The 21691-nt window shown below is 45.8% G+C and overlaps 1 protein-coding gene and 1 long non-coding RNA gene across 8 annotated transcripts in view; one reads left to right on the forward strand and one right to left on the reverse strand.

The window, feature by feature from the left end:
• The window catches only part of LOC125755567 (uncharacterized), a 48913-nt gene extending 37976 nt beyond the window's left edge, over positions 1 to 10937 (reverse strand). The window contains exons 1-3 of one of the 4 annotated variants that reach the window (XR_007412344.1): positions 10659 to 10937; positions 9454 to 9657; positions 6905 to 7015 (exon numbers count right to left, since the gene is read on the reverse strand). This is a non-coding gene — a long non-coding RNA (uncharacterized LOC125755567). Of the gene's footprint in view, positions 1 to 6904; positions 7016 to 9314; positions 9658 to 10303 lie in introns of those variants that run through there. The other 3 variants (XR_007412342.1, XR_007412343.1, XR_007412345.1) reach the window with 3 other exon arrangements.
• The window catches only part of SAMD4A (sterile alpha motif domain containing 4A), a 216675-nt gene that overhangs the window by 167516 nt on the left and 27468 nt on the right, over positions 1 to 21691 (forward strand). For 3 of the 4 annotated variants that reach the window (XM_049113199.1, XM_025443464.3, XM_049113200.1), the window contains 4 exons: positions 6694 to 6803; positions 8991 to 9077; positions 17375 to 17708; positions 20336 to 20421. In XM_049113199.1, coding sequence (XP_048969156.1) covers positions 6694 to 6803; positions 8991 to 9077; positions 17375 to 17708; positions 20336 to 20421 — 617 coding nt within the window. Of the gene's footprint in view, positions 1 to 6693; positions 6804 to 8990; positions 9078 to 10968; positions 11109 to 17374; positions 17709 to 20335; positions 20422 to 21691 lie in introns of those variants that run through there. The other variant, XM_025443469.3, reaches the window with a different exon arrangement.

Here is a 21691-nt window from a genome sequence, read left to right on the forward strand (position 1 = left end):
TCTAGCCACATATAGGAGAAGAAACAGATCTGGGGCCAGTGTGGGGCATGGTGAGTCTGGGAACCCGTAGAACACTCCAGTAGATCTGCACCAACACCGCAGTGCACCAGGTTCGCCCCTGGCCCAGCCTCCCTACGCCCTGGCTCCCCTCCCCACCTGCACAGGTTACCATTCTGCCTACCTGTGGGGAAACTCCTGCGGGGGCATCCCTTCCAGATTTCTGGCTAGTAAGGCCCATAGATTTGGGCTCCTAAGAGTAAGAAGCTCCATGACTTTCTTGTTGCAGTTGTCAGTGTGAGAGGGGTAGAGGTCGGGATCTGTTTCTCTTGATACGAGCTTCATTATGGGTTAACATTAACTAGGTTGGCTTATGATGTATGGCATTATGTTAGCACAAAACATGGAAGTAAAAAAAAAAGAAAAAAAACATGGAAGTAATTGAAACTGTTACATTGTTTGTATATAGACATCATACAGGTTAAAAAGTAATCTGTGGCTCTAGTAACCTTGATAGAAACATAACAACTGGGAGTAGAGGGGACCAGGGACGGAAAAAAATAGGCTTGGTTGCCTTTTTACCCTCCACAGTAAAGGAAATACAATTGCCCATTCTGAAGTAGCCACTTTGGAGTTTTGAGTTGTTTTTGCAATATAAACCTTGGAACTGCTGCCTGTCTTAGAATGCAATTAGAAAAATTACTGAGGAGTGTGAAACTTTTTCAGACGAAGAAGCCCATGAGAAACCTTTATGAGAAAGGTCATCAATCCAGCATTTCTGAGGGTCATGAGGGTGTGAGTGATGGAGTCGGACTGTGGCTGGGACACTTCTCAGCACGGCTGTCATGGAGACAAGCCACCATTTTCTGAATGTTGACTTTCTAGGTACTGTCTTGAATTCATCTAAATTAAAGGCCAGGACTTAGTAAATTCACTATACTTTCTTTATTCCCAAATGCCAGCATAAAACCTACATGGGTAGGTCTTCATGGGCTCAGATGGTGCCCCCTCTTCTCAGGTAGGCCGGAGGCCCATTGTCTTTGAAAAACAAGTTTCCAGGACTCCCCCCAAACCTAAAGGTCAGGAGTCTAACTGCCATTCCTTAGCAAGCATGTGTCTTTAGCTGCAGTGCTGGAAAAACTGTGCAGGCATGCAGAGGGAAGCTTTCCATGTGGAACTCAGCGTGATTCAGTGACGCAAAGCAAGCTGCATGTAGAACACCACTTAGGAGTGTCATAGCTGATGGGAACTTTGAGCAACGTAGTCCCTGTGTTTGTACTCAAACCATCCAAATGTGTGTTCTCCTCAACTGTTCCTTCTGAGACCCACACATGCTCCCCATCAGTGGGGGAACCCCTTGTGGAGACCACCATGGACACTTCCCAGGACTGAGGAGTGCACTCTAGTTCACAGGAACCCAAGACCAAGGTGCGTCTTTCTCTTGCTCAGAGGCTGGAGCAGCATTGGGCAGCTTGTTCTGCTCTGGCCAGAAATCAACAGGCTTCAGTAATATTGACACTATCCCTAGACTTCTGCTTCCTTTTTTTTTTTTTTTTTTAAGATTTTATTTATTTATTCATGAGAGACACACAGAGAGAGAGGGAAAGACACAGGCAGAGGGAGAAGCAGGCTCCATGCAGGGAGCCCGACGTGGGACTTGATCCCAGGACTCCAGGATCACACCCCACGCCAAAGGCAGACGCTCAACCGCTGAGCAACCCAGGGATCCCCTTCTGCTTCCTTTTTGAAAGGAATCTTTTCTCTCTCACTTCAACACTGAAAGGGTTAGTCTCTTTCTACCCCTCACTTGGTTTCCTCTTCTCTTCCTTGAAGACCAAGGAGACAGTTGTATCTTGGGGAGAGAGGGAGAGTTGTCTGAGATTAGCCGGGGTCTCTGTGGTGAATGGAAGTTGCTCTTCTGTCTGCAGGTAGGTACCAGGACCACCACAGGTGAAGCTTCTTGTGGAAACCGGGGCTGCTCACATTTCTTTCTCACCTTACTCCCTGCCCTTACAATGCTTCCCATATTGGGCCCTTCTGCAGCATTGGTCTATATTTCAGTCTTGTGGAGGCTCTTTGTTTGTGAGGCATGTGCTCCAAGGCCTATTGAATGTACTTGTAGCCATTCCAGCAACAAGTACTTAGAAAAGTAGCTTGAGTTCTAATTGGAGCCCAACTTATATGTGAGCTGTTGTATGCACCACAAAGCCTCTCTATGACTGGTTTGTTCAAAAACTCTAAAAGGGAAATAGAAATCAATATAAGTGGGAATTGATCCCATTGGTAATGACTAGCAGGTAAACACAGAGCATATAAAAGATGAGTGTAGCACTATTCTCAAAAAAGGCCATGTGAAGATGGCCACTCTGGACTGCAGCAAGATCTAGAAGGAGCTTTATGAAGGATGGACACTGCCTAGGGACCTCCCCCCATCTGCACATGGTGGTGGTGCTTTCTTCCAGAAACTTAAAACCCTTTGGCTCTCTCCTCCCAGTTTTCTTCATGGGCTTCTTTCCCCACCCCTTCCTCTAAACGCCTCATGCTGCCAAGGCTCTTTCTTGGCTCCCCCCTGTTCTCACTCCATGCTCTTTCCCTCAGTGATCTAAGCAACTCCTGTGTGCTGTTGACCGGTTCTCCCGCTCAGACCTCTCTTCAGGGATCTTGTCCAGTTAACTTGTCCACCTCGATGGCTCAAAGGTAGTGATACTCAGCTGACATGAAGTGGAGCTCACCATCTCTTGTCATCCCAAAACTGCTGCTCCCCTATACATTTTGTCTTGCCAAGCTTGAATCAGAAGAACTACTAGTGTCACTCTTACCCTCTATTCTTCCTTGATCTTGATCTTGAAGTACTATCCATTTATATCCTTCTCCTCGCCACTGCCCTTCCAAGCCATCTCCAAGGGCTTCAGTTCATTCTCCTGGCCTCCACTCCCACATCCTCCAATCCAGCCTTTATACACTGACAGCCATCATCTTTCTAACATACTCCTTTGATTGTGCCTCTGCTGCTCAGATTTCAACAGCTCCTCATCACCCAAAGAGGAGGTCTACCGTCCTTGTTTCAGCATTACAGATCTCAGTCATCAGACCCCTGCCTATGTGCCCCACCTTGTTACTAGCCAATGTCTATCATTCACCCAAGTGTTTGCTTAGCCTCAAATGCTCTCTTGACTCTACTATTGCTTTGCTAATATGCTGTTCCTACTTCCAGAAATGGCTTCCTCAGTGGTCTGCTACTGTGAAGCTCCCTCACTCCTCAAGGGAAAGCAAAATCTCATTGTTCTGTGTCTGCCTAGAACTTTGAATTGACCAAGCACTTGTCCTGCAACTACTACAAATGTATTGTGCGAATCAGCCATTCTCTCTGGATTAGAAGTTCCTTGATAGCAGGGATGGGCCTGGTCCCCATAGTAAACGTTCAATAAGTATTGAACAGACAAATATCAGGATGCCCACATTTGGCAAGGAAGTCAACCTGGCAAATAGCAAAGGCATCTTAATCTTTCTCACACTGCATAAGAGAGTGACTTTCTAGTCTAGGACCTCCATTGGCAAGTCCATCAGAAGCAGCCCAGTTGAGGCTAAATGGCTGTGTGCCAGCTGGAGGTGAGAGCCCAGGAGACATGCATGATGTCAATCATGTATCAGCTCCTATAAGAAACACTCCTGCTTGTCTGTGTCTTTCAACCACAGCTGGCTACAGCTTTTGCAAAATGAAAAAACAATGTCTGAGGTTATGTGAGGTGGTTCTTAGCTTTGCACCCTCCCCTGTGGCACCTGGACCAGGGGAAAGAATCTAAACTTTTGGTTAGACTTTGTTTCTGGGTAACATCTTAACAGAATCTAGCATCCAAGTCATTGGAATTCCTGGCTTGGGAGGAGTCGAAATGGTGCAGGCGCTCACTTCTCTGGTTTGTTGCCCTTTTAATGGTGTTCTCTTTTAATCCCTGGCAGAAAAAGGTGCCTTGTCTCTAACCAGGGGGTGAAAGATTAGTAGGCTACGTTCTTAAGAACTGGGATTTCCTCTTCTTTGTTCATTTAGTTCATGTTTCAGGAAGTAGAGCTCTTTAAGCACACAGCACCCAGCTAGGCACTGAGATACCTGCTATGCAAGCAGAATCAACATGTGCCTGCCTCAAGGAGCATATGGCCAAGAGGAGCTTACATTGCCCAGGAACATATCCAGAAATAACTTCTCAGGAAGGCCTAACTGGCCATGTTGTGAAGCTGTGTAGGAGCCTTTGCTGTGTAGGAAAGCAACTACCAGTGGGGCCGCATTTTCACCAAATGGGTGAGGCAGGCTCTTCCATCCCTCCAACAGGAATTCTAGTTGTCCACACCTTTTCTAGAAAAGAACTAGTACTGATTGGAGTACTCGTCTTGCTGAGCCAAGATTTGCACCCCACTCTCCCCTCAACTCTTAAAACACCATATTGTCCTCTTGGCTTATAAAATACCCAGTTTATAACAGGATTTAGTAGCTAACAATTCTGTTTTATCATTAGTGGATTTTGCATGATTAAACTGTAGGGCAGCCGGTGAAAATATGGCCCATGAGATACTCCACAGTCTCTGTGGCATATTGTGCCCAAGTGTGCCATGGGGTTACCTAGACTTTTCTGAATCACGATCACTGAGTTTTCTGAGCAGCAGCCTGAGGCTTTTCAAAGATGTAAGTAGCCAACGTGAAACCTGGTGCCAAAGTGTTGACAAGTCATTGGCCCCAAAGCCGGAGCTGTAGTTATTTGCTGCTCACTCTGCAGAAGTATTAGCATTGTTTCAACAACAACAAAATGTGGTGGAGAATAAAGTCTGGTAAAAAGGTTCCAGGATGTCTCAGGAGGGAAAGCACCACAGCCTGAGCTGGCAGGGCCTGGATTCTATGCAACCACAATTTGTGTAAAGGAGAATGCAAGAGGTTGGTACTATGTGCCTGGGGAAGCCTGGTCTCTTTGTGGTTGCTGATGGTCCCAGAGGGACTCTGCTTGTCATGGTAGAATGAAGGGCCTCGAAGCACAGAATCAGGTGATTTCTTGCCTGAGATGACTGAGTTTGTTCTTCAAGTGGCGTTGGATATCCAATTCTATTTCTCTAGAGATCCCCCTTCTTTAGCCTTCACATTACTGCAGATCAAGAGGTAACCTCAATAGGCCCACTCTCCCCCTTGTAATCTTTGAGTTTCAGGAGATCATCCCATGCCTACTCTTCATAAGCCTAGGTTTCATTTCCTGGGGAGACAGGGCCTGATTTCAGGATAGGCCAGGTTTCTTTAACCAAGCCCAATTAACTACTTTAAAAATTAGAAATTGGAAATTTCCCACTTACTCTGAAGTGTTTGTCAGTGCCTCAGAATAAAGCACTTGCTGCAATAGGCAGTATCTTGTAATCAATATGGTTAGTAATAGATAACACTTTATAGGAAACATGAATAACATTTACCCAGTGCTTCAACATCTCAAAGCACTTTGCAGTCATTGTTTATCCAGCCCTACCATTGATGAGCTCTTTGAACTCATCTCACAAGAAGTTGATACAATGCAGGAAAAAGCCAGGAATTGGGAGGCCTGGTTCTAGTCCTTATTTCACCACATACTTGCTCCTAACCTAGACAATGACTTAACTTTGCCATCTGTAAAATGAGCTAAGGATGGGGGGAAAGTAATTCTAGAGGATTCTCAAAGATCCTATCAGCTGAAAAACTCTGAATTAAAGGAGCATGGGCAAGTGCTTTGTTTTGGCTGAACTTAGGAAGGTGATAATTCTCATGGATTTTGATACGGTGACTATTTAATTTTCCCAACTCTAGAATCTAGTATTTGGGTTTATTTCAGATATGCTCTGGAATTTATATTAGCCTATGATCTAGCCAATCATTGGGCCTTTCCAGTCCTGGTATGTTTTTGGTCGATATTCAAGGAAAAGGTCTGAGACACATCCAGACACATTCCATAGCTTGGACATTTGGTCATCAGGCACACACACACATACACACACACACACACACACACACTTTATATATACATACTAGAGTGATAGTTTTGGAGTCTAGGATGCCCTTATTCCTCTGGGGCATAGGAAGGCAAGAGAAAGATCAGGCTAAGAATGACAGCAACTCTACCCATAGAGTAGTACAGTTGCCTGGGTGACCTATTACTGTGGAAGTGGCAGAAACAGCATGTGGAGAACTACACTGAAGCTAGAAAGAAATTTTCTTGGAGGTGGACTCATCATATGTAGTTTTAACTTAAGTCTGTTCTTTCCAAATCAATAATGAAGTAGTCTGGCCAAAGCAATGGTTCCTTGCCATGTTTTTGGTCATGAACCCCTTTGAGAATCTTATGAAAGCTATGAATGACTTCCGTCCAGAAAACTACCCATATATTCACAAATTGGGATATCATTTTAGGGAATTCCTATATGCCCGGAATCCCGTGGACCCCAAGTTAGCAACCCCTAGTCTAAAGTAGAATAAGGGAGCCTGACAGTGGGAATGTCAGAGCTAGGCCAAGAATTGAAGTCCATAATTTGCTGCCAAAATGGAAGTGAACAAGGAGTAACATAAAGGGTTTTTTTTTTTCTTTTTTCCCCTCTGACCATCACCCTCCTTTCTTTTCTCTATTCCCACATCTTTTGTCATCTCTTCTTGTTCCCTTTCAATTTCTCTCCCCATCTCTTGCACATCTTGCACCACAGATGTTCCAGCCTGGTTAAAAAGCCTCCGCCTGCACAAGTACGCTGCGCTTTTCTCCCAGATGACCTATGAGGAGATGATGGCTCTCACTGAGTGCCAGCTGGAGGCTCAGGTATGTTGTTGCAGGTGACCCTTCTGTGAGAAGAGAGCCCCAGGTGGAACCTGAAGTTCCAGCCCAAGACAGACCTTGTTTGGACCCCTACCTCTACCCACCCAGTAGCTTGCCTTGTCCTAAGAACTGCCATGTGTTGGCCAGCATTACTGGTGAGTAAGGCTGGGTTCTTGTCCTCAGTGTCCATCAGGAGGCAGGCGACCAGCAGATCACTGCAAGGCAAATAGGATTCAGTGAATATTACAGAAAAGGTGATGCCTAGGTGCACACTCTAAGCGTAAGGTGGAATGGCCTGGAAGTAACACTTGACCAAGGCCTCAGAGAGTCTGTGTCCCTGCTTTTGCTTTCCCGCCCCCTCCCTCCATCTGTCCGATGAGGGCTTGTTTGGACAATGACAGATTGGTTTGTCTGTTGTCCAGTCTGGTTACAAATCAGCTAACTTGTAGTAGTTAGTGAGTAGATGCACCGGGTCATGCCTCAGACTTTCCCCAAGACTTTTCCAAAGACATGTTCAGATTGAACTTAGTGGAGATTAGAGTAAGTTGTACAAAATACTTTTTTCTTCTAACTATCTTGCGTAACATGGGACTGTCATAGAGAATGGGATTACCCCAGGTCTCAGGTTTCATTTCCCTTCTGTGTGCTGTAAAAGAGCAGAGTTCCTCCTCCTTTCTTGGGCATCTTTCCCCAAGTGTGGATGCCAAAGGCTAGGCCAGTCAACAGACCCCCTCCACCCCCAAGCTAAGCATGTTTCCTACCATGCTGTGCTCGAGTAAATAGATCTGACCGATGTCTTTTTTTCCCTTGTTTAAAATGCCATTGGCATGTTTCATATTGACCTCAGTTTCCTTTGAGCAATGATTTAAAAGCATTAACGTCTGAGCAGGCTAGTAGGATGTCCCTTGCAGGAAGAGGAGGTTGTACCACTTGGGGCATACCTCCCAGCAGATGCTGGTTTCTCATTGCATCTTCAGTACCCTCAGTTAACCTCTGCAGGCCCGGCTGAATACCAGTATTGAGATGCAACACAAAGCCCAAAGTCACTGCACATTCTCAGAGAATGAAAAGCACTAATTTCAACCTCCTAACACTTCTCCCACCGCTTTTTGGATCTCAACTGAGCCTTGAGATCCCAGGGATTGATGAGAAGTACTTCTAAGGGCATTTTTTTGTGTTTGGGTCAGAGTTTAAGAAAAAAAAAATCTAAGTCCTCAGTTATTTGACTTGAGAAAAAACAAGAAATAATTGACAGAGAGGGCAAAGCCAGAGGCCAGCACAAACTTTTCAGAGTAATTTAATTCACTTGAACCCAAAGTCAGAGCTAACCAGAAATCTGCCCCCAGCACTTTATCTTAGAAAGTGAGTTCAGTTGTCACTTGAGTGTTAGTATCTCTGAGGGAGATGTCTCTGATGTTCCCATCTTTTCCTTCTTTAAGAGAAATTCTATGAGGAGCTATAAGAAGTCACCAAAGTTTGTCTTAGAGACCTGATTTAAGAAAGGGCCTTCTCTTTGGAACTTTGCAGTAGCGGTGGTCAGCAAGCATTGAACTAAATCTTGAGGCTCACCATTGCACAATTAAGACAAACTGGGAATCCTCATCATTTAGCTGAAGTGATGACTGAAGTAGAGTTTTATCTTCTTTTCTATTCTGGGTTTCCTTATGGAGACCCAAGATGACCTGCAAACTGCCCAAAATTGCCCTGTGTTGTATGGCATCTGGAGAGAACCATACAAGACTTCCTTCCCATGTCCTCGAGATGGGAAAACCTAGGAAAGGTTTAAGAAGACAAGGAAGCCCTGTATGGGGTTGGAACCTTCAAGCAACCTGGGAGGGACTGAAATGACAAAATATGGAGAAGAGGAGTGTATGACTTTAAAATGATCTTTTAAGACTGTGAAGAAATTTTGTGCTGGGTGGGTAATTGGCCTTCTAGCTCACTTTCTCCCTCTTTTCTCTCCTAAAGGTCACAGCCAAAGGACACAGACAAATTGTATGGTCAGATGTAGTTAGAACATGTAGTAAGGAGAGGTTAATGATAGTGGGGACTGAAGAGAGAGACAAGTGGGTATTTGCTAGTCCACCAACGTCAGAACCAAGAGAACGGTAGAGTACAGAAAAGCCTTCAGGAAACTCTAAACGGATTCTTAAAAATATGTTTTTAAATGTAACTTTTATTTAATTACAGAATGTTACCAAAGGTGCAAGACACAAAATTGTCATCAGTATTCAGAAGCTCAAAGAAAGACAAAATCTCCTGAAGTCTTTGGAAAGGGTGAGTTATCACCAGGTGAAGGCTGGTCCCTGTCGCCTTGATGGAGGACATCTTGCCTGAAGATGTCATCAGTGGGCCTGATAGAGTGTTTCACCTTGTTTCCTTATCAAAGGCAGAAAAAAATGAAATGATTTTGAAGTAAAGTTCCCTGGTTATCCACACTTCTGTGTAACCTGACCACTGAAATGTATTTCTTGGGTCCCGGCAGCCTATGCCTAGCCATCCCAGTGGACTCACTTCAGCAGAGGGAATCAAAACCATTTGGCTGAGGAACACTTCACAGTTGCTACTGTCCCTTTCTCTTGGCTGCCCGAACAGTTCCTCTTCCTATCTTTGCATCCAGACATAATCCCCATTATGATATCATTTTTAGGACCTGGTGACTTTATGACGTCATCTAAGGTGCAAAGGAGAGCAGGCCTTGTCCCAGTGCTGCCTCTTCCCCAGGGTGGGATTCTTATGGAAGCGCTGCTGTAGCAGGGAGGGTTGAGATGGGCGGGCGGGAAGTTCTGTTGGCGTGCACTGCCTTTAGAGTCTGAGCTGTGACACGTCCTCTAGCAATCACAGGGGCTGGGGGTGCCTTTGTAAGGGAACAAAGTATTGAGCTAGATAGAGGTTATATAAGTTCTGTGAGCATGTAAACATTTTAATGCAATGAGAGGGTTTTTTTTTAACTTATTTATAAAAGTGTATCTATAATTTTATATAGGACATACAGCTACGTTTAATGCATAGTGCATTAAAGTAATAATGCATATTACTTAGTGCATAGTGCATAAAATCTAGAGTAATACATACTTATAGAATATGCATGTATAACTTTATAAAGAAGGTGGCTTTGAAAACCTTGGTATAGACAGATGAATAGAGGCCACTCACAGCCACATATGTGCTCAAAGGCCTGCCCTTAATTAAAGTGAATCACAAATGACAAGCGACCTATCCAACTGAACCCGAGGTTATTGTCATTGTTCTTAATTTTTATTTACCAAGTAATTTGTCTAATTGAGTGATTATTGCCATCTTTAATATAAGAAACTATTCTCTTTTGGGGACCATTCAAGAGGACAGTTTTCTCCTTATCTGTTAGAAAGGCCCAGGATGTGTTCTGCCTAAGGACAATCTAGATTGCCAAGGATTATGGTGAGAGAGTGATCATCCCCCTTTATCTTTGGAGCATCCTTCAGGAGCTCACAGGAACTCTGTCACTAAGGAAACGCACCCACCTGAAAGACAGAGATGGAGCTGCTGTTTGGTCCACTCCCTATGGCCTGGGGCCAAATCAGTGTGGAAACACAAGGGCAGCAAGGTGGCACAGGTGGCCTTGACATGCCACTGACTTTGTCTGGCCTTTGAGAAATCCATGCCATTTCACACCTAGAATAATATTAATTCCACAAAAATGCTTTCTGCCTGGAATGTGAGGTGTTAAAAAGATGACAAAAGTAATAAAGTCTGAGGGCAGCTAATGGCCAAGAGAAAAGCAGTAATGAGTTTATTTTGACATTTCTGGGGATAAAAGCCTGTGTCTCTATCAGACTAGCACATTGATCTTGCTTCAGAACACCTGAGCTCACACACCTGTGTGCTTATCCCTTCAGGAGCTGACGGCCTGTGGGTGGGGATCCTCAGCCTCTACTCAGGACTCAAGCTCTGGGCTCTGTTTTCCCTCCTCTGGGACCCAAGGCTCTTCTACTCTTTGAGGGAGGGAGTTGTCTCTCCTGTGTTACCACTTAGGCCACCAGCAACAGCAACAGACTCACATCAGCCCTTTCTTTGGCATTCCCAGATGTCCCAAGCTGATTATGCTGTTGGAAATGCTGTCATCAGGCCCTTGCCTGCCTACAGCATTCTTACCTCACATAGAACCCAGAGATTTCTAAGGAGATAGCTGGGACCCCGCCCATTGCTAGTTCATAATCAGTAGTTGCTCCAGATCAGTGCTACATCCAGAGCTCTTCCACTCACTCACTGAATACGTACTAAGCAGCTGCCTTGGACTAGATTTACCCCATCCACTGGAGGCTAACTGTGAGTAGTACAGAAATACATGGTTGCTGCCTTTGCGGAACTCAAGTAGTGCATTTGCAACACAGACATAGCCACTGCTCTCACAATCCCTTGTGATCAGTGCCACCACTGAGGCAGATAGGGGTAGATCTTCCTGGGATGAAACAGAGCACTCTGAGTGATGAGGAGGAGGGAGACCTTGGAGGGGTCAGCATTGACTAGCAAATCGTTAGGAGCCTAGAACCAGCCACGGAGGGCCCTTGAGCTAAGGCAGGAGCCGTGAAGGTGGAAAGGGATAAGAGAGGTCGTTTAGCAGAAGTCCAGGCATTGGTTCGGGTTCCATGCCATTTGGGAACAGAAAATATAGGAGGAGTTTCCAGGTTAGCAGAAGTGGAGTTCAATTGGACAAATTGAGTCTGAGGTGCCTGCGGAACACCCAGGAAGCAAAAGCAAATTAGTGGCCAGAAGAATGATGCTAGAGTCCACAAGGGTTTCAAAGACTCGTTGTGGGTCATCTGTGTGTAAGTGGCAATTGGTTCCCCCAGAAGTGTGTGTTAAGGGGTAAGAGCTGAGGACAGGCCCCAAGGAGCACCAGAAGATGTGGAGAGACCAAACAATGACAGAGGCTGAGCTGCCCAGAGGGTCAGAGAGAGTGTGAAGGAGCGAATCTGATGGGGTTGTGGATGTGTCACACACAATGTCACTGGATGTCACAATGTCCGTGGATGTGTCACATACAATGAGTACTGAACACTGTCCCCTGGAATTGGCCACCAACATGTCACTGGTAGCTACAATGAGAAAAGAGTCACAAGGAGAATGGAGGGATGGAGCTAAAACCCATGAACCAGGGAGTGTGAATGGGCAATAAGGCCACTGAGTAGGGAAGCCTAGACTTCTCAAGATGTTTGGTGGAGAAGGAAAAGGGAAGATGAGAATGGGCACTGGGGCAGACTTCTCAACATTTATCTGAAATACTGAAAATGTTTCTACATCCTTTTATTCACTGGCCTTTTTTCACCTAACTCCCAAACTGTGAAGCTGAACTATTCCCTGGGAACCTGGCATGGGAAAAGGAGACACATAGACACCGAGACACACATAAATAGTCACCTTCTCCCCGCCCCAACACACACACACACACACACACACACACACACACACACACACACTGTGGGTCCCAGGAACTGGTGTAGGCATCTTAGGGTGAGGATTCTGCTGTATCCTCCATGTTTCACAGTGCCTGGCTCCTGGTAGGGCTCAGCTGGTAAACGGAAGGTGGCGAGGGGGAGCAGATTTAAGTAGATGCAGGCGTAGATGCAGCAAGAGAAGTCCAGTTCTTCCCACACAGGGGGAAGGATGGGGCCACAGACAGTGCATAAGTGCTGGGATACTGGCTGCCCGAGTTCTGTCTTCCAGATGATTTGCCCCTTGCTGCCCTCACGTGCCCTGTGAAAGGTTCCAAACCAGTCTTCCTCTAAGACCTAAGAAAGCCAGGCAAGGGGTCAGTGGGCAAGGAGCTTCCATCGCTCCAAGTGTGCCCTGAGTTGTGCTGCCAGAGCTGAGTGTGGGCAGTGGCGGGCCAGCCTTCATGGTTCCTGCTCTGCCATGAGCTCCTCGGCTCGGCCCATGAGTGAACAGCCAGCTTCGTTTTGCCTCTTTGTGTTTATAATGTAGGATGATATTTATGGTCTGAAGGATCAATAGAGACTTGGGTTGGTTCCCTACTTTTGTCACCATGGAGAATTAATCCCCACAGCCAGTTGACGATGCTGGAGTGGGTCCCCCTTCGGCCATTTCCTAGCTTCCTTCTCACCCTGGGCGAGTTCTAGAATTGATTTTGAAGAGTCAGGTACCTAACCCCATGGAGGCTGGCATAAAGGGCATTGTTAACTTGTTGGTAGCCAAGCGTTTTCTTTGAGACACTGGCTTGGAGGCTGTGGGGGAGAACAATACAAAACTCTGCATGATTTCTGCAGAGAAAGTATCCGTCATTAGTCATTAGGTTTGTGGTTTCCTTTTTGGGGTGCTTGTCTCCTGTGGAAAAAAATAAGCTTTGAACTTGGAGCAAGTATGTTTCCCGTTTCAGGGAGTTCAGCTCTTGGCATAACCAAAATCTCTTTCTTCCGTCACTGAGTAACTACAGAAGCTTTTCTGCATGTGATGAGAACAGGCGAGGGTTGTTTGGTGGCAGCTGACAAAATGTCACAAGCATGCCTTTGCTCACCTCAGCGGTAGCTGTCACATGGAATGACATGGCAGAGATGGATGTGATCCCCCAAAGAGGCCGGTTGGCTCTGTCTCCTCAGCCCCACTCTGTGAGGAAGCTTCATCCCTTCACTCTCCTTTCCCAACCCCCCTCCCTCCCACCTCAGTCAAGGGCTGGACAAGATCAGAACCTCTCACATCCCAGGTGCCCTTTAGGCAATTGGCTAGAAGTGGAGGACCTCAAGGCAGGGGTCCCCCAGTTGACACATAGTTGAGTTGGTAAAGACAACAGGTGCTTCCTGGCATGAGTCATCTAGCTTACCTCCATATGCCCTGCCCTGATAAAACACCAAGTCCAAAGTGGAGGAACCATTCACACGATGCCATCTAGACTCTGGAAAAGGCTGGTCCAGTCTAGACAGCAGGAGAACTGGGAATGATCAAGAGCACCTCCCGACTCACATTATCAGGCTTTCCAGCACAGGTATCAGGCTAGTCTTACCTCTGCCCTATCCACCAGATTTAAAAGGAAGGCAGTAGACTTTAAAGCCCTCCTCTTGAAAGAAAGAAAGAAAGAAAGAAAGAAAGAAAGAAAGAAAGAAAGAAAGAAAGAAAAGAAAGAAAGAAAGAAAAGAAAGAAAAGAAAGAAAGAAAGAAAGAAAAGAAAGAAAGAAAAGAAAGAAAGACTCCCCCCATCTAAAACAGGCTGGACAGTAGCCCCGAGCAGGATGGAGACAATTCTGATGGCTACTTAGCATTTCAATTTCCTCCATAACCATGGGTGCTGACTCGGCTAAGATTCTGCTTCCAACCTACTGAGTAAAGCAGGTTCCAGCCAATGACAGGGCCAGGCTATTGGTGTTTTGCTGCCCAGAATTGAGATGTGCCTGTCCAAGACTGGCATCCTCAGGTTTCCTTTTTTCTAATTGATTGATTGAAAAGTCTCGGTGTACAAGTGATCGTGTTCCATGGACTTGTGTTCCTTGACATCATCAAGCAATTTTTCTTGATAAGAAAGGATCCCAGGAATGGATTGGTACTCATGCTTCAGGCTTTTAAAATTATGTCCTTGCTATTCTGGGCTCTCAGAAGATTAAATACTTCATTAGTAATCAGGGCTTTGATTGTCAGCGTCCTTCCTGGGTTCCAGGGAGAGGTTCACTGCAGAAGGACTGGGCAGCCCTGTGGCAGAAGGGCTCCTCACCATGCCAAAAAGACTGCCAGGCCCTGACCCCTCACCACAAGCATCAAAGCCTGTTCTGTGCCTCCATGAGCATCTGGCATACAGATAAATGTCAATCAGAATCAACCTCACTCTTTTTCTAATAGATAATAGCTAGTATATCAAACCATATGTGCAGGGGGACCCAATTTTATTAAACAACATATAAAGCCATTTATATTATATACAACTTCAGTTGAGTTATTCCTTGAACAGCTTGGGGTAGAGGAGCACCCCCACCCTGTGCAGTCAAAAATCCATGTATAACTTTTGACTCCCCCAAAACCTAACTACTAATAGCCTACTGTTGATTGGAAGCCTTACTGATACATGAACAGTGGATTAACACATATTATATGTTATATGTGTTATATTCTGTATTCTTAAAATAAGCTAGAGAATAGAAAATCATAAGAGATGGCACACCTGGGTGGCTCAGTTGGTTAAGTGTCTGCCTTCTGTTCAGGTCATGATCCCAGGGTCCTGGGATCGAACCCTGTGTCCAGCTCCCTGCTCAGTGCAGTCTGCTTATCCCTCTCCTCCTGGCTCATGCTCTCTCTTGCTGTCTCTCTCTCAAATAATTTTTTTTAAAAAAAGAAAGAAAATCATAAGAGAATAAATTTATAATACCATACCATATTTATTGAAAAACTCTGCAGGTCAGTGGACACACAGTTCAAACCCATGTTGTCCAAGGGTCATTGGTGTCATATACATATAGATTATACACACATATTTCTCTCTGGAAATGATTCTTTGAAAACATGTCACTCCCTTGCTCAAACCCTTCCCTGAAGTCCCAGCTCATTGAGAAAAATTTCCAGCATCCATGCCTCCACGCTCAGGCGCTGGTAGCAACTTGCGGACCTAATTTCTCACACTCTCCTCTCACCATTCTGCTCCATGTCAGGCCTCCTTGCTCTTCCTCACACACTCCAGGTATGCTCCTACCTCATAGCCTCTGCCCTCCCCATGCGCTTTGCATGGAGCACACTTTCTCAGAATCCTCGTGCCCGCCTTCATTTGGGTTCCCGTTCTAACATCACCCTTCAGAGAGCCTTCCCTCACAGCCACCCTGGCCTGCACCTCAGTCCCAAACACAGTATGTTCATCTCAGGGTAGGATGTAAACTCTCCAAAGAAACTGTAAAGGAGGGCGGTTCCCACTATATCCCCTTGCCTAGCACAGTGCCCAGTTCATCAGAGCCCTAGACATACCTAGTAATTTAACAAAGAAGCGCACGACCCAGTAGTAGCCTGACACTGACCTGCAGCTTTACAAGTTTTAACATCCTTACAAACACCCATTGAGGCAAATAAAGTTATTATCCTTATTTTCAGCATAGAGAAGCTGAGGCACAGAGAGGTTAAGTCATTTGCCCAAGGTCATACAGCAGTGTCTGAATTTGAACCCCAGCATCTGTCCTTAAGTCTGTATTCTTCACCACTACCCCAAATGGGTGGGTGGTGTGAATGAGCAGGTTCCTTCATCCAAAACAAATAAATCCTACACAGGACAGAAACTTACATATGACCCAACTTTATTATACAGCTTCTTAGGGGTATGCATGTACACTATCCAAATGTTTTTTTTTTTTTATAGAAACTCACTGAAGAAGCCAGGGATGGAAATGTGAAAAAATCATTTTATTTTTATTTTTTTAATAAATTTATTTTTTATTGGTGTTCAATATGCCAACATACAGAATAATACCCAGTGCTCATCCCGTCAAGTGCCCCCCTCAGTGCCCGTTACCCATTCACCCCCACCCCCCCGGCCTCCTCCCCTTCTACCACCCCTAGTTCGTTTCCCAGAGTTAGGAGTCTTTAAGTTCTGTCTCCCTTTCTGATATTTCCCACACATTTCTTCTCCCTTCCCTTATATTCCCTTTCACTATTATTTATATTCCCCAAATGAATGAGACCATATAATGTTTGTCCTTCTCCAATTGACTTACTTCAATCAGCATAATACCCTCCAGTTCCATCCACGTTGAAGCAAATGGTGGGTATTTGTCATTTCTAATGGCTGAGTAATATTCCATTGTATACATAGACCACATCTTCTTTATCCATTCATCTTTCGATGGACACCGAGGCTCCTTCCACAGTTTGGCTATTGTGGCCATTGCTGCTATAAACATTGGGTGCAGGTGTCCTGGCGTTTCATTGCATCTGTATCTTTGGGGTAAATCCCCAACAGTGCAATTGCTGGGTCGTAGGGCAGATCTATTTTTAACTCTTTGAGGAACCTCCACACAGTTTTCCAGAGTGGCTGCACCAGTTCACATTCCCACCAACAGTGTAAGAGGGTTCCCTTTTCTCCGCATCCTCTCCAACATTTGTGGTTTCCTGCCTTGTTAATTTGCCCCATTCTCACTGGTGTGAGGTGGGATCTCATTGATTTGTATTTCCCTGATGGCAAGTGATGCAGAGCATTTTCTCATATGCATGTTGGCCATGTCTATGTCTTCCTCTGTGAGATTTCTGTTCATGTCTTTTGCCCATTTCATGATTGGATTGTTTGTTTCTTTGGTGTTGAGTTTAAGAAGTTCTTTATAGATCTTGGAAACTAGCCCTTTATCTGAAAATCATTTTAGTGATCACCTCTAGATGGTGGGATTTTCAGGTGATGTACATTTTCCTCATTGTGCCTATTTGTATTTTCCAAGTTTTCTACCTGGTCTAATAGAATGATAAAACTAAGGTGATTGCATTTCCAAAGAATGTTGTGATGAAGGGGCCAGCAGCTGGGAGTCCTGTCTGGGAACCACTCGGGGCGGGGGAGGGGAGGCATCAAGGGGGAGGCCACCCCCATTGCTGATGCTAACAGAGGTCTTCTCCCTCTGACCATCCAGGACATCATCGAGGGGGGTAACCTGCGCATACCACTCCAGGAACTGCACCAGATGATCCTGACTCCTATCAAGGCCTACAGCTCCCCAAGTACCACCCCCGAAGCTCGCCGCCGGGAGCCCCAGGCTCCACACCCACCCTCACTGATGGGCCCTGAGGGCCAGAGCCCCGACTGCAAAGACAGTGCCTCGGCCAGCAGTGCCACGGCCAACACCTCCGCTGGGGCCAGTGGTGGGCTGCAGCCACACCAGCTGAGTAGCTGTGATGGGGAGATGGCTGTCGCCCCCCTGCCGGAGGGGGATCTACCCGGGCAGTTCACACGAGTCATGGGGAAAGGTAGAGCCTGATTCTCACGCCTCCCCCTTTTCTTCACTCTACACCACTAACCAGAGCTCCTGGTTCCTGAGGGGCTCCCCGGATGCTGGATCAACCTGTCAGGGTTGATGTCATTAGCCCATTTACAGATGATCGGAGTGAGGCTCAGAGGTCATCATTTGGATCTGAACTCTGATCCCTCTGGCCCCTAAAGGCCTCTTCCTCAACCCTGTCTCCTTTCTCTTCCACTCCTTCAGACCAGGGCTTGCTGGGCCCTCCTAGTAGAGTGAGTGCTCATTGGGCCTTTGGGCCTGCAGGCAGAAGTCAGCCCTTACTACAGACCAGGCCTGGAAGGCACCACGGCCATGCCCTGTGCCTGTCTGGAAAGCAGGACAGAATTCTCATGTGGTCCTTTGGGTAAGAGCACTCTTTCTACCTGGACTGCCCTGTGCCTCCCCTGTGCATGGCACAGTGATTATGTGATTATAGTCCTTTTTTTTTTTTTTTTAAGATTTTATTCATTCATTCATGAGACACAGAGAGAGGCAGAGAGAGAAGCAGGCTCCCTGCGGGGAGCCCAATGTGGGACTCGATCCTGGGTCTCCAGGATCACACCCGGGTTGCCCTGATTATAGTCCTTGAAAAGTCCAATACTAGAATAATTTGTACTTGAATGTTTCATAAGAAAGTGTGATTATTTTTAAAATGTAGTGAATACCAGCTACTTCTCCTTTGGGAAGGAGAAACAATTTTTTCTTTATTGCCCAATCATTTTAAAGAATCAAGTTCTTACCAAAAGAAATGGACACCTGAGTCTTACAGGTGCAGTGAGAAACTCCCTGTGTATACATGTCCTAAAAAAGACTTAGATCCATAGAAATCTGATTCAGAGGAGACAACTTGTAGCATCCCTTTGAGCTGAGAGGCCAGTCAGCTTGATGGCCAGGGTGAGTCCCTGGTCTCCCCCAACTCACCTCTGAGCCCTCTTAACCTCCTGACCTCCTACCTCTGAGTGGGTTCTTTGCTGGTGGGATTAGAACAGATGACCTCATGGGTAAAGCTACATGTAGGAGGTGGAAACCTGAGTATAATCCATGGCGGGTTCTGTCCTCAGAGGATCCAAACTCCTTTGGCATGGCTTCTTTTTAAACTTGAGCTACTTTCAAATTAATTACACAATAAATTCATGTTCAGCATAAAATCAAAACTAAACAAAATGATGGAAAGTGAAGAATAACCGGTCCCCCAGGCCCTGCCATCTTCCTCCCATGAGGTGCGTGTTCTAAACAGGCTTGGCTTCTCCCTTCAGAAACTTTATAATATTCATATACAAGCACGAGTGTCCTTTTTACACACAAACAGGTGTTGTTTACATGTCTTTATGCACCTTGTTTTTCTACATTATATATTTTTAATATTTCTATCAATATCATACTGATTCTTTTTAAGATTTTATTTATTCATTTATTTGAGAGAGAACACATGAGCAGGGGGAGGGGCAGAGGGAGAAGGAGAAGCTGACTGCTGAGCAGGGAGCCTGCCGCAGGACTTGATCCCAGGACCCTGAGATCATGACCTGAGCCGAAGGCAGATGCTTAACTGACTGAGCCTCCCAGGCGCCCCCGGATTCTTTTTTCAAGGTTGCATACTGTTCCACTGTATGCATAAGGCATAATTTAACAGGGCTCCAATTAATGGACGTTGATGTATGTGTAGTTTTCAAGTTTTTGTTATTACAAACAATGCTATATACTGGGAATCTCTGTGCAAAGATACGATATAAATGGAACTGTGACAGACTGGTTAGGCAGGATTAGGGAGAGGAAGGAATCATGATGCTCAGGTTTCGAGCTTGACTGCAAGACATTTCCACTTTTAATTGACATCTTTTGTCCAGCCACCTCTACCATGACCTTCTAAACACCTCTGTCAAAATCAGAGCATCAAAGCCTCCAGGGTGAGATTAGAATGGGCCACGCTAGTGTGGCCCTGGAGAGCCCAGTGGGTGTGTGTACAGAGAGTACTGCTCTGTCTTTATTCCTTCAGTTACTTGAGTGTGTAAGTGAACCTGTGGCTGTCTAAATGTGTGTTATCACTTTGAAAAAATAACTCTCCAGTGACTGAGCAGGCATCCTGCTCCTGTGTGTGCCCACACACCTCACAGCCTCAAAGATGTGCAAGAGCCTGAATCCTCCAGACGAGGCGCACAGTTCATCCGGCAAGTTATGGAGATTGCTCTCTGATAACGTCGATGGTCTTTGATGCCTTTGAACTACCTTCTCAAAAGGAGCCTCTTTCAGAGATAGAGCTCAGGACATGGCCACATTCTTCTTCTCCCAGAGTGTCTGTCTGAGGCCGGATTGCAGAAGGCTTAATATAGAATGGTATGCCTGGAATTAACCAAAGGGGCTTCTCGAGGCGAGGGCTCCCGTGGTGACCAAGCCTTTGACTTCAGTGGAATGAGGAGCCTTCTGGCCTTTTTTGTGAACCTTACGTAAAGCCACAGGCACACATACTTCTCAAAATATTAGTCCTGAAAGGAAATCGGGGGCGGATCTCAGAGATTAGAATGGGTATACATGTTTCTAATTCTTCTTTTCTTTTTTCTGTTTTTTTTGTTTTGTTTTTGTTTTTTTTTTAATTCACAGTGTGCACACAGCTCTTGGTCTCCAGACCTGATGAGGAAAATATAAGTTCCTATTTACAGCTCATAGACAAGTGTCTAATTCATGAGGTGAGTAGTAATGGGTTTCACAAAATTGTTTGTCTCATTGTTTAGAAAGGGTTCTCAGCATTTCTGTGATGTGATCATTTGGGTCTCCAACAACTTGTTTCTGAAGGGTAGAGAGACATTAATAATACTCTGGGCAGAACTCGGCTATGGTGGCTTCAAACCTAAGCAACAGCTTGTGATACTTGGGTATCTAGAGAGTCATCCAGACTAAGCTCTGATGTGAGGGTGAATGCCTGAGAGAAACTTCTGGTGCCAGAAGAATCCCTGAGTGACTAAGCCTGGCAGGTAGTTAACACACAGCCCTGCCACCTAGCCTTGGCGTTTAACAGTCTTTAAAATTTTGAGTTGAGATATTTTGCCATTTGGCTCAGGGCAACTTGGAAGAAGGTTGGAGAGTGTACAAAAGAAATGATGTGTTTATGTTATGTTCCGTGTGGTTCGATTTGGGATTTTTATAGGAACATGTCCCTTTGAAGAAGGACTGAGGCAGGCTGGAGCTATGCCCCATTAGACTCAGTACTAGCACAATCTCCCTGATGGAGCCAGGTGGATCCTGGGTGCTGCTGGCTAGGGCAGCCGCCTGCCCTGGAAGCTGCCCTGAAGCACATGTGGAGACAGGGACTTGTGCCTCAGACCCAAGACTTCAGTGGCTTCTTGGGAGCACCCCCTCCAAAGAGTCACAGAGATAAGAGTCACAGTGTAGGCTTTGGATAAACTTCACAGCACTGAGGTCTTTTGTGGAATTTTAATGTTAGAATAAGATGGTAAAGGCCGGGCAGCCCGGGTGGCTCAGTGGTTTAGTGCTGCCTTTGGCCCAGGGCATGATCCTGGAGACCCGGGATTGAATCCCACATCAGGCTTCCTGCATGGAGCCTGCTTCTCCCTCTGCTCTCTGTCTCTCTGTCTCTCTGTCTCTCTCTCTGTCTCTCACTCTCTCTGGGTATGTCTCTCATGAATAAATAAATAAAATCTTAAAAAAAAAAAAAAAAGATGGTAAAGGCCCCTAACTCTGCTCACATTTGCTGAGTTGGCATTCAGAGCCCCAGAAGTGCAGTGAAGGGAAACACCCAGCACAGAGGTCTGTCCCCCTTCCCCAGCACGCCGCTCACAATGTCCCCACCCTGCCAGCTGCCACACAGGCACATCTGTCTAAGGCCAGTTCGCTAGGCCCTCCACCTGTCCACAATCTGACTACCCAGTACCCTCATGAACAGGTTATGGTCTCCTTCTGGGTTTCCTTCCCACCCACTGCCCCACAATCCCCTGAACT

The sequence above is a fragment of the Canis lupus genome, chromosome 8, assembly GCF_003254725.2.
Source record: "Canis lupus dingo isolate Sandy chromosome 8, ASM325472v2, whole genome shotgun sequence".
Taxonomy (NCBI): Eukaryota; Metazoa; Chordata; class Mammalia; order Carnivora; family Canidae; genus Canis; species Canis lupus.